The following is a 12,894-nucleotide window of genomic DNA, read 5'->3' on the forward strand; positions in this document are numbered from 1 at the left end:
ACCAACCTCCCTATGCAGATTTCCCCTTTCATACGACTCGCTACGACACACGTATGTGTCTTAATGACACGCCAATAATGGCGTAAGGATTGGCGTGTCATTCACACGCCGTCTCATGGAACAGCAACATTTACCTTCTCTGGTTTAGATAGGAGAACATATTTTATGAAACGCTCTTGTGGGTTGTATTGGGGGGGGCAAGTAATGGATATGTTTGTATAGTTTGGAGGACTTTGAGGTTGTAGTGTACGATGAATGATTTTTTACTAAGTGATGGACGTGTCTTTTCTTTCCAAAGGTGCTGAATCCTGTTGATGTGTGGAAGCTGAGTTTAAACCCTGGAACAGGAAGCGTCTGGAGGTTGACTACTGATAGTAGAAGTAGGTGAGCGGTAGTATCACTACTATTACTACTACTACCACCTTGCCTACAGCTCCTCACCCACAACTCATCTACAGCTGCTTGCCTACAGCTGCTAGCCTACTACTCCTCTCCTACAGCTGCTAGCCTACTACTCCTCGCCTACAGCTGCTAGCCTACTACTCCTCGCCTACAGCTGCTAGCCTAATACTCCTCGCCTACAGCTGCTTGCCTAATACTCCTCGCCTACAGCTGCTTGCCTACTACTCCTCGCCTACAGCTGCTAGCCTACTACTCCTCACCTACAGCTGCTAGCCTACTACTCCTCACTAACAGCTGCTTGCCTACTACTCCTCACCTACAGCTGCTTGCCTCTACTCCTCACCTACGCTGCTATCCTACTACTCCTCGCCTACAGCTGCTAGCCTACTACTCCTCGCCTCACTGCTACCTACACTCCTCGCCTACACTTGAGCCTACTACTCCTCGCCTACAGCTCTAGCCTACTACTCCTCGCCTACAGCTGCTACTACTACTCCTCACCACACTGCTTGCCTACTACTCCTTGCCTACAGCGGTAGCCACTACTCCTCACCTACAGCTGCTTGCCTACTACTCCTCACTTACAGCTGCTTGCCTACTACTCCTCACCTACAGCTGCTAGCCTACTACTCCTCACCTACAGCTGCTAGCCTACTACTCCTCGCCTACAGCTGCTAGCCTACTACTCCTCGCCTACAGCTGCTAGCCTACTACTCCTCGCCTACAGCTGCTAGCCTACTACTCCTCGCCTACAGCTGCTAGCCTACTACTCCTCGCCTACAGCTGCTAGCCTACTACTCCTCGCCTACAGCTGCTAGCCTACTACTCCTCGCCTACAGCTGCTAGCCTACTACTCCTCGCCTACAGCTGCTAGCCTAATACTCCTCGCCTACAGCTGCTAGCCTACTACTCCTCGCCTACAGCTGCTAGCCTAATACTCCTCACCTACAGCTGCTAGCCTACTACTCCTCACCTACAGCTGCTTGCCTACTACTCCTCACCTACAGCTGCTTGCCTACTACTCCTCACCTACAGCTGCTAGCATAATACTCCTCACCTACAGCTGCTTGCCTACTACTCCTCACCTACAGCTGCTAGCCTACTACTCCTCACCAACAGCTGCTAGCCTACTACTCCTTGCCTACAGCTCCTTGCATACAGCTGCTTGCCTAATACTCTTCATATACTACTACTACTACTACTACTACTACTACTACTACTACTACTCCTCCTCGCCTACCATCTTACCCTGGAAAGTGGTTTCTCACTCACCATAACAATCCGTTAAAGGACTTGGATTTTGTTCCCAAATCCACATTTATTTTGGTTCAGAGAACAAGCAAAGATTTTTCTAGATTTATCCGCACACACACACCACACCGCCACACACACACACACACACACACACACACACACACACAACAGTGTTTTTGTTCCGACTGCATAGTTACAGTCAGCTTTAACATTTCCAAGATGGATTACCTGATTTCATGGCGACCGGTTATTGTCTGCATATATTACACTTCTGCCCTCATCCTGTGGTTTTATTCTTCGTGATGCCCCGCCATCGTAATGGCTCATTTTCCCGAGGCGTCATCATTCAAATGATGTTGTGACAAGTCAGATTTAATGTGATCATTACTCCACTAATGGCTTTTAAGAGAATGCAGTAATGTCTCTTTTCTCTGTCAGGGAGAGAATATCCGTTACAGTCCAAAGACGAATCGATTAGTTGTCAACTATTAAATTAATCTTCAACTTATTTTGATAATCAAAAATCAGTGGAAGTCATTTTTTATGAAAAAGAAGTAAAAACTTGTGTTAAAAAGCGTGTTGAATGTGAATATCTTCTAGTTTCTTCTCTCCTCTGGGACAGGAAGCTGAATATCTTTGAGTTGTGGACAATACGAGACATTTGAGGACGTTATATTGGGACTTTGGGGATCCCCCATTTGACATTTTACAGACCAAACGATAGGTCAATTGAGATGAATCAATAAAAATCGTTAGTTCAACACTTTTATCAGCGAGACTTTCCCTGATTCCATCCATCGCCTCATGGAACTGTCTTTTTACTTTTAAAACGTGTTTTTCCTGAAACAACCACTGGAAACGATGGCGAGTTGCAGCTTCACTGCTTAGCACTCGGAGCCGATGTTTCCCGCGTCGGACGACATGACGCCGGCTCCTCTGACGCAGAACTGCTCCAACTGCTCCCAGGTGGCAGTCGCACCGCTCAACGTGGTCAAAGCCGTGGTTCTGGGCCTCGTCCTCGGCGGCTTGATTTTATTTGGCATCGTGGGAAACATCCTGGTGATCCTCTCCGTGGTTTGCCATCGACACCTGCGGACAGTCACGCATTATTTCATCGTGAATCTGGCCGTGGCCGATCTGCTCCTGAGCTCCACCGTCCTGCCGTTCTCCGCCATTTTGGAGATTGTGGACCGCTGGGTGTTCGGACGGGTTTTTTGCAACGTCTGGGCGGCCGTGGACGTTCTCTGCTGCACCGCGTCCATCATGAGCCTCTGCGTGATCTCGGTGGACCGCTACATCGGCGTCAGCTACCCGCTGCGCTACCCGACCATCGTGACGAAGCGCAGGGCGCTGCTGGCCGTCGCGCTGCTCTGGGCGCTGTCCGTCGTCATCTCCATCGGACCGCTGTTCGGGTGGAAGGAGCCGGCGCCCGAGGACGAGTCCATCTGCAAGATCACGGAGGAGCCGGGCTACGCCATCTTCTCCGCCGTGGGGTCCTTCTACCTCCCGCTGGCCGTCATCCTGGCGATGTACTGCCGGGTGTACGTGGTCGCCCAGCGGGAGAGCCGGGACCTGAGGGAGGGCCACAAGACGGAGAAGTCGGACTCGGAGCGAGTGATCCTGAGGATGCACCGAGGCCACGCGACCGCGTCCGAGGACGAGTCGCTGCGCAGCCGCACGCACTTCGCCCTGCGACTGCTCAAGTTCTCCCGGGAGAAGAAGGCCGCCAAGACGCTGGGCATCGTGGTCGGCTGCTTTGTGTTGTGCTGGTTGCCCTTTTTCCTGGCGCTGCCAATCGGTGAGTATTGTACTCATCCACCCCCCCCCACCCCATCATATCACTTGTCTGCTGTACAACTGTCTTATTTGCCCTCATACATCACCTGGACTATGGTCATAACATCTACATCTTACATCCTAAAACGTATTCCCTGTTACATAGTGTTCTCAGAGGCGGACGTACCATTAGGCAAAGGTCGGTAATTGCCTTGGGCCCCGAGCTACCAAGGGCCCCGTAAAACGCCTCATAAACTTATGGTTACGATTGGTTGTCTTACTTTTCACCAATTAATTATATATCTCTAAACCTTGATACGCTAAAGTGCTATCTGATTGTTTAATTCATGGTGAGAAACTCCCCCCAGTCCCCGCTACATTGGACTATTTCGTTATCCTGCTGTAAACAAACAGCTCAGCAGGCTGTTAGCCGGAGGCTACAGACGGTGGAAAAAGAAGGGAAGCTACCGAAGTGAAGCGGGAAGAAGGCAGAACGTTTTTAGCAAAACTTCCAAAGGTAAAAACCTTTTTCACGACGGCTACTGACGACACGAACATCAACGTTACTAAAGAGCAGCAAGAAGCCGGCTGATGAACACTGATGAAGAGGAGCTACCCACCGGAGGTGTTAGCCCAGGTTAATCTAGCGATGCTAACACTGATGAAGAGTAGTGTCAGCCCAGGTTGCTCTAGCGATGCTAACACTGATGAAGAGTAGTGTTAGCCCAGGTTAATCTAGCGATGCTAACACTGATGAAGAGTAGTGTTAGCCCAGGTTAATCTAGCGATGCTAACACTGATGAAGAGTAGTGTTAGCCCAGGTTAACTAGCGATGCTACACTGATGAGAGTGTGTAGCCCAGGTTGGTCTAGTGAAGACTGGAGAAAGTTACAAGCACGTCTTTCTCAGATAAATAAGGACTGAAAAGGGGGAGAAAAAAAGGGTTGTCGGGGGGGGGGGGGGGGGGCATGCCTGTGTTTGCCTTAGGCCTCAAAATGACTAAATCCGCCCCTGCTGTGGTCATAACATCTACATCTTACATCTTTCATCTTATTCCCTGTCACATAGTGTTCTTATTCTCATTCAGTCAGTTTATAGGTTGTTATGTTTCATGCAGAGTATTGTGGAGTATTGTGCACTTTGGATACTTGAGGTGAATGTTGCCATGGCTACACAACAGAAAAGATGCAAAGACATATAGGGACGGGCTTGGACCACAAGAAAAGACGCGATATTTCGAGGAAATTACAGTTTGCTGGCGGTGCAGATCACTGGAGATTCTTCCTTCAGGTGCATATCCCGATATGTCATATTAATCAGTGCAAGTTATAATCGTGTTTTTTGCCTCTTTACACGTTCCCAATGTCATTAAAAATGGCTTCAGATTCATATTAAACGGAGAAATGAGAGGTATTCTCTCTGTAATAAAGAACATCTGAAGGTCTCCCACATTGTCGCTATTCTGAACACAGCACAGGTGATTTGACTTTTTCAATCCATGAGATTTCACTAATTAAAACCAGGTTATTGATCTGCACCCACACACGCACGCAGTATGAGTCAGACGTCTTCCAGAAAGCTATTTAACTTCTGCATTCATTCATTTTTACAGGGCCCTTCGTCAGTTCATGCCGCCGCTGGCAGCTTTCCGAGCGCTGGCGAGTTCAGTCGTGTGATGTAATTGAATCGATTTAGTGTCAGACGAGCTCGATGCTCGGACACGCCGACGCTCAGGGACGACCCCGATCCCCGTCAGCGTCCAGCACGCTTTAAATAGATCTCTGAATCAAGAGGGAAAGTTAATTTCTCTGCTCATGTCTGTAGGTATGTTTCCATCCACTTGTAAAACCCATATATATATAGAGATATATTATATATATATATATATATATCTATATATACACATACATATATGTATATATACACACACACATACATATATGTATATATACACACACACACACATATATATACACACACACACACACACATATATATACACACACACACACACACCACACACATATATATATATATATATATATATATATATATATATATATATATATATATATATATAGATGCTACCATTTGGCTTTTTTCTGTCGTGACCGATGAAATGCTCCCCCCCTAACGTTGACTGACAGGCGGACAGACAGACAGACAGACAGACAGACAGACACATGGACAGACTGTTAGACAGTCACATGGACAGACAGACAATTAGACATGGATGAACGGACAGACAGACAGACACACACAAGGACAGACAGAAAGACAGAGACTATCGCAGTAAGACAGTCACATGGACAGACAGACAGACAATTAGACAGAGAGAAACATGGACAGACAGACAGACAATTAGACAGAGAGAAACATGGACAGACAGACAATTAGACAGAGAGAAACATGGACAGACAGACAGACTATAAGCATTGCTCTTGCTGCTGCTGGTAGAGGAGTTATGAGTCTTTTCTTTCTATCTCTTTCTATCCATCTCGTCTCAGGCTCGGTTTCTTCCGCCCACGGTGAACAGCGTCGGCTACACCCCGTCCAATAAATCATTTCACAAGACGGCGTCTCCCCCTCTACCTCTAGAGACAGACACAGAGACAGAGACACAGAGAGAAAGAGAGAACCAAATAGACACAGAGAGAGAGAGAGAGAGAGAGAGACACAGACAGATGGACAGACAGACAGATCCGTCTATTCATCTGTCGGTCTGTCTTTCTTCAGAGGTAGAAGGGGCTTTTTTTTTTTAGGGTTGTTTGGCGTTTTTTGACACTTCCTTTTGATGTTTAGATGTTTTATTATCAGACAGACAGACAGAGAGACAGACAGAGAGACAGACAGAGAGACAGACAGAGAGACCAGCAGAGAGACAGACAGAGAGAGAAGACAGAGAAACAGACAGAGAGACAGACAGACAGAGAAGAGAGACAGAGAGAAAGACCAAGACAGAAGACAGAGATAGACAGACAGAGAGAGACAGACCAACAGACAGAGACAGACAGAGAGACAGACAAAGAGACCAGCAGAGAAACAGACAGAGAAACAGACACGACAGAGAAAGAGAGAAAGACAAAGACAGAAGACAGAGATAGACAGACAGAGAGAGACAGACCAACAGACAGAGACAGACAGACAGACAGACAGACAGACAGACAGATATTGCCGCCCCACAAGAATCCATTTAATTATCCTAATGTCTGACTCGGCGTGTGAAGACTCCCACTCCCTGAGACTAACAGCTGCACGTCGGCCATTTTCTCTGCTTCTTCATTAACGACCCACTGGCTCGCACGCTGCTCCGTCTCCGATAACCCCCCCACCCTCCCGAGTGTCCACGCTGGATTCATCTATTAGAAAAATGTCTAGTGGATGTAAATCAGAGCAGAGATGTTTCCTCTCAGCCCTAGGGGATCACACACCAAAAACTAAATACCTGGGGGGGGGTCTCTAGCTCACCCGGTAGGAGCATTCGCCCCATGTCGCTTGAGTCCTGCAGCGGTGCAGGTTCAAATCCGCCCTGCTGCTTTAGCTGCGTGTCGTCCCCCATCTCTCTCCCCTTTCATGTCTACCATTCATCTTTGTCCTCTTATCCGGTCTCGGGGGGAACAGCTCCAGCGGGGGGCCCCAAACTTCCCTTTCCGGGCCACATTACCCAGCTCCGACTGGGGGATCCCGAGGAGTTCCCAGGCCAGGTTGGAGATATATAGTCGCTCCATCTAGTCCTGGGTCTTCCCTGAGGCCTCCTCCCAGCTGGACGTCCCTCCACCTAGTCCTGGGTCTTCCCCAAGGCCTCAGCCAGCTGGACGTCCCTCCACCTAGTCCTGGGTCTTCCCCAAGGCCTCAGCCAGCTGAACGTCTCTCCACCTAGTCCTGGGTCCTCACCGAGGCCTCCTCCCAGCTGGACCCCCCTCCACCTAGTCCTGGGTCTTGGTCCTGGAGGCGTCCAGGAGGCATCCTTACCAGCGCTCCTCCAACTCTCCTCTAGCGCTCCTTTAGCTAGCGCTCCTCTAATGCTCCTTTAGCTAGCGCTCCTCTAATGCTCCTCTAGCGCTCCTTTAGCTAGCGCTCCTCTAATGCTCCTCTAGCGCTCCTTTAGCTAGCGCTCCTCTAATGCTACTTTAGCTAGTGCTCCTCTAATGCTACTTTAGCTAGTGCTACTTTAGCTAGCGCTCCTCTAATGCTCCTGTAATGCTCCTCTAGTGCTCCTTTAGCTAGTGCTCCTCTAATGCTACTTTAGCTAGTGCTCCTTTAGCTAGCGCTCCTCTAATGCTACTTTAGCTAGCGCTCCTCTAATGCTCCTGTAATGCTCCTCTAGCGTTCCTTTAGCTAGCGCTCCTCTAATGCTCCTGTAATGCTCCTCTAATGCTCTTCTAGCGCTCCTTTAGCTAGCGCTCCTCTAATGCTCCTGTAATGCTCCTCTAGCGCTCCTTTAGCTAGCGCTCCTCTAGCGCTGGTTGTTGTGTGGTTATACACGATGATAAACGCTAACCACCACCGTGTGTCCCTTTTTGCCCCGACAGGCTCCATCTTCCCCGCGTACAGACCCTCAGACACCGTCTTCAAGGTCACCTTCTGGCTCGGCTACTTCAACAGCTGCATCAACCCCATCATCTACCCGTGCTCCAACCAGGAGTTCAACAAAGCGTTCCAGAGTCTCCTGGCCGGCCGCTGCCTGAGAAAGACCCCCAGATGTCAGCACCGGCACCCGGGTCCCGCGCCGGGTCACGGGCACACTCTGACTCTGGGATTGGACGGCAGGGCGGGGCCGTGTCGGCTCAGCCCGTCGTCCTCTGCAGCGCTGTCCCGGACGCCGTCCTCCAGGGACAGCCGGGAGTGGAGGGGGTCCGTCCCGGCCGAGACGAGCCGGGATAAAGTGGCCAAACTCTGCAGGAAAAGCTTCCACCGGACCTGCTGCTGCTTCCCTAGCGACGTCGAGCCCCCTCCCACCGGAAACCTTCCCACCATCAAGATCCACCAACTGTCGCTGTCGGACCGAGGCGAGCCCGTATGACCCGTCCTCCGTTGCCATGACGCCTCTTCTCAGGTCACGGATGACAATGTCCTCGCATTGGATTGGCTCTGCAGGAACACTGGCTACATTGAAATGTACTTTAGAACATCTTTGATATTCTGTGATTTATTTCTCTTGGATAACATCTTCAAAGAAAAGGAAATGCAATGCTTTCTTTTAGTCCCTTGGAGAGTAACTTTACTCTATTTTTCTGTTTTGTGTCTAAGTGACTGACGGGACTGGAACAACAATCTTTGAAGTTGGTCCAGTGTAAAGGAAGACAGCAGCGATACAAGCTGCATATAAAGAAATCCGTCAGTCAGCGTCCTCTAGAAGTTGTGTTGTTGCCGCTGACAGACTCAGATTATTATTCTAAGTGTCTGACAACATTATGAAAGGATCCCTACAGAGATAGACCTTTTAGTGAAAGAGGAAGATCTTTTTAGTTTAACATGAAACAGAAATCACCATCACCAAACCCACCAGACTCCATGTAAATAATCACTACTTTTAGCGTGTATATCTCCACCAGATTAGTTCTTTTTAGTTTTTGTCCATTTTGAATGAAGTGTGTTTTACGATGCTAAAAGTAGTGATTATTTACATGGAGTCTGGTGGAGATATGCTGCACTATACACGCTAAAAGTAGTGATTATTTACATGGAGTCTGGTGGGTTTGGTGATGTTGATTTCTGTTTCATGTTAAACTAAAAGGATCTTACTCTTTAACTAAAAGGTCTATCTCTGTAGGGATCCTTTACATAATATTGTCAGACACTTAGAATAATAAACTGAGTCTGTCAGCTGCAACAACAACACAACTTTTAGTGGACGCTGGCCGCTGCTGAACATCTGTCCTGTAGAGTTACATCACAGCTCACTACCGGAACAATGAGTCTTGGTCTTAGACACAAAACATTGGAAAATCGGGTTGACAGGTTGAAATAAAAAAATAAATAAAAAAGCAACCCTTTAACATCTTTGTGTAGAGTGTCACTGGACATATCGTAACATATCTAAAGTGGATTAAAAAAAAAGAAGAAAATCCATAAAATAAAGAGATTGAAAGACTTCAAAATGTTTACATATTTGATACGACAGACAGAATAACAGCTCAAATGTATAAAAGATTTTTTTCTTGCATGATTTCACCAAATGTTGATCAGTGGTGCTTCTGATGTCTCCAAAGTTTTTCCCAATGCTGTTCCTATTATCACTGCACGATGTGAGTCAAGAGCAGATTTGAGTCGCATACAAGATGCTAACGAGATGCTAACGAGAGACTTCTGTAACGTCTGAAGTAGCCTCCGAGATGCTAACCAGAGACTTCTGTAACGTCTGAAGTAGCCTCCGAGATGCTAACGAGATGCTAACCAGAGACTTCTGTAACGTCTGAAGTAGCCTCCGAGATGCTAACGAGATGCTAACCAGAGACTTCTGTAACGTCTGAAGTAGCCTCCGAGATGCTAACGAGAGACTTCTGTAACGTCTGAAGTAGCCTCCGAGATGCTACGAGAGCTAAGAGAGACTTCTGTACGTCGAGTAGCCTCCGAGATGCTAACCAGAGACTTCTGTAACGTCTGAAGTAGCCTCCGAGATGCTAACGAGATGCTAACGAGAGACTTCTGTAACGTCTGAAGTAGCCTCCGAGATGCTAACGAGAGACTTCTGTAACGTCTGAAGTAGCCTCCGAGATGCTAACGAGATGCTAACGAGAGACTTCTGTAACGTCTGAAGTAGCCTCCGAGATGCTAACCAGAGACTTCTGTAACGTCTGAAGTAGCCTCCGAGATGCTAACGAGATGCTAACGAGAACTCTGTAACGTCTGAAGTAGCCTCCGAGATGCTAACCAGAGACTTCTGTAACGTCTGAAGTAGCCTCCGAGATGCTAACGAGATCTAACAAGAGACTTCGTGCGTCTGAGTACCTCCGAGAGCTACGATGCTAACCAGAGACTTCTGTAACGTCTGAAGTAGCCTCCGAGATGCTAACGAGAGACTCTGTACGTCTGAAGTAGCCTCCGAGATGCTAACACGAGACTTCTGTACGTCTGAAGTAGCCTCCAGATGCTAACGAGATGCTAACCAGAGACTTCTGTAACGTCTGAAGTAGCCTCCGAGATGCTAACGAGATGCTAACCAGAGACTTCTGTAACGTCTGAAGTAGCCTCCGAGATGCTAACAGAGACTTCTGTAACGTCTGAAGTACCTCCGAGATGCTAACGAGATGCTAACCAGGACTTCTGTAACGTCTGAAGTAGCCTCCGAATGCTAACGATGTCACAGAGACTTCTGTAGCGTCTGAAGTAGCCTCCGAGATGCTACCGAGAGACTTCTGTAACCGGAAGTGAGCCTCCGAGATGCTAACGAGATGCTAACGAGAGACTTCTGTAACGTCTGAAGTAGCCTCCGAGATGCTAACGAGAGACTTCTGTAGCATCTGAAGTAGCCTCCGAGATGCTAACGAGAGACTTCTGTAGCGTCTGAAGTAGCCTCCGAGATGCTAACGAGATGCTAACCAGAGACTTCTGTAACGTCAACACAGTAAAAATGGACCTTCTTAACGAAGTTGGTTCACTGCTAGCTTAGCTACAAGTTAGCATCAAACATAACAACAGCTGTCAGTTGAATGGAGTTTAGAGCTAACGTTAGCATAGATAGCTACAACGTTTCTGAAATGATTCCCATCTTCTGTTATTGTTCGTAATGACAAAACTTTATTATTTCATGGATTCTACAAATTTCAGTATGACAGTTTTGTCGTAAACCGTTTAAATCTGAGCGTGCACGACTCACATCTGCACTGGACTCACATCCGGCAGCGACACATACTCCTACGCAGGATTTACTGGGTGGTTTCTGGACTCTTGTTGTTTCTATGTTGAATAAATCGTCCCTGAAAACGTTGATCTCTCCACATTGCAACTCTGTACCCCGGAGCGCTGCCAGATGGGAGTATTATATTATATAATATATCTTAGTATGCGTCTGGGCCCCGTGGTCGCTGACCTCAATCCTGGCCGGCACACAAGCCTCTTAAAAAACTAAAAAACTAAAAAACAAACATGCCCCCGATTCAGAGATGTCAACTTAAGTCTCAGACAGTCTTCTTGTTTTAGTCGTCCTCCACATGCAAAGTCTGTTTTTTATTATCCCTACCCTCATGTTGCCCTCATGTTGTCCTTGTGTTGTCCTCGTGTTGTCCTCGGTGTTGTCCTCGTGGTTGTCCGCTTTGTCCTCTGTTGCCTCGTGTTGCCCTCTTGGCCTCTGTTGTCCATGTGCCCTCATGTTGTCCTCGTTTTGTCCTTGTGTTGCCCTCATGTTGCCCTCATGTGTGTCCTCGTGTTGCCTCATGTTTCCTCTTGTTGTCCTTGTGTTTTGCCCCATGTTGCCCTCATGTTCCTCGTGTTGTCCTCGTGTGTGCCCCTCGTGTTGGTCCCTCGTTTTTTTGCCCTCGTGTTGCCTTGGTGTTGTCCTCGTTTGCCCTCGTGTTTTCCTCGTGTTGCCCTCGTGTTGCCCTCGTGTTGACCTCATGTTGTCTTCATGGCCTCATTTTCCTCATGTTGTCTTCATGTTGCCCTCATGTTGCCCTCATGTCGCCCTCATGTTGTCCCCATGTTGCCCCATGTCGTCCTCATGTTGCCCTCATGTTGTCTTCATGTGTCTCCCATATTGTCCTCATGTTGTCTTCATGTTGCCCTCATGTTGCCCTCATTTGTCCTCATGTTTTCCTCATGTTGTCCCCATGTTGTCCTCATGTTGCCCCATGTTGTCTTCATGTTGCCCTCAGTTTGCCCCCATATTGTCCTCATTTTGTCCTCATGTTGTCCTCATGTTGCCCTCATTTGTCTTCATGTTGCCCTCATTTTGTCTTCATGTTGCCCTCATGTTGTCCTCATGTTGTCTTCGTTGTCCCCATGTTGTCCCATGTTGTCCTATACAATGTCTTTATAATCCCCAAAATAAACATGATTGATTCCAACGCTCTTTGCCAAGTACAAATCTCTACTTTCATTAATTTTGGGTCTTATTTCTATTTTATAGCATTGTAAAACAAAGTGAAGTGTTGTTGAAATAGTATTGTAAGAGTTGACATATTCCAGTCTGTGATTATCATCAACATCCATTCCTTTAATTTTAGTCTCAATAATTCCTAATTTCTGCTTTTCTAACTCAATCATTAGGTATAATTTCCTATAAATGAGGTTTATTGACCATAAATTCCAAAAAAAACTGTGAAACTAAAGTTAATAAGTTAGTGTTACGTAGTGTTGAAAACGTCAAAAAAATGCAGGATATGCAGGGAATCGTCACAGGTCAGACTCGAACCCTGGACCTCTGTGTATGTGTATGTGTGAGTAAGTATATGTGCGCCCGCTCTACCCACTGACCCACCTCGGGCACCCACTCAGTCTTTATACATTTACAGTCCTCGGTTA

The 12,894-nt window shown here is 47.5% G+C and overlaps 1 protein-coding gene across 1 annotated transcript; it reads left to right on the top strand.

Moving 5' to 3' along the window:
- The first annotated feature begins 1,623 nt into the window (after positions 1 to 1,623).
- adra1aa (adrenoceptor alpha 1Aa) lies at positions 1,624 to 8,945 on the top strand. The gene is made up of 2 exons (XM_032511661.1): positions 1,624 to 3,454; positions 7,965 to 8,945. Exons 1-2 carry the CDS (start codon positions 2,557 to 2,559, stop codon positions 8,453 to 8,455), a joined length of 1,389 nt encoding a protein of 462 aa, XP_032367552.1. The 5' UTR covers positions 1,624 to 2,556; the 3' UTR covers positions 8,456 to 8,945.
- The last annotated feature ends 3,949 nt before the right edge of the window (positions 8,946 to 12,894 follow it).

This window comes from Etheostoma spectabile, unplaced genomic scaffold (genome assembly GCF_008692095.1).
Source record: "Etheostoma spectabile isolate EspeVRDwgs_2016 unplaced genomic scaffold, UIUC_Espe_1.0 scaffold431, whole genome shotgun sequence".
Classification (NCBI taxonomy): Eukaryota; Metazoa; Chordata; class Actinopteri; order Perciformes; family Percidae; genus Etheostoma; species Etheostoma spectabile.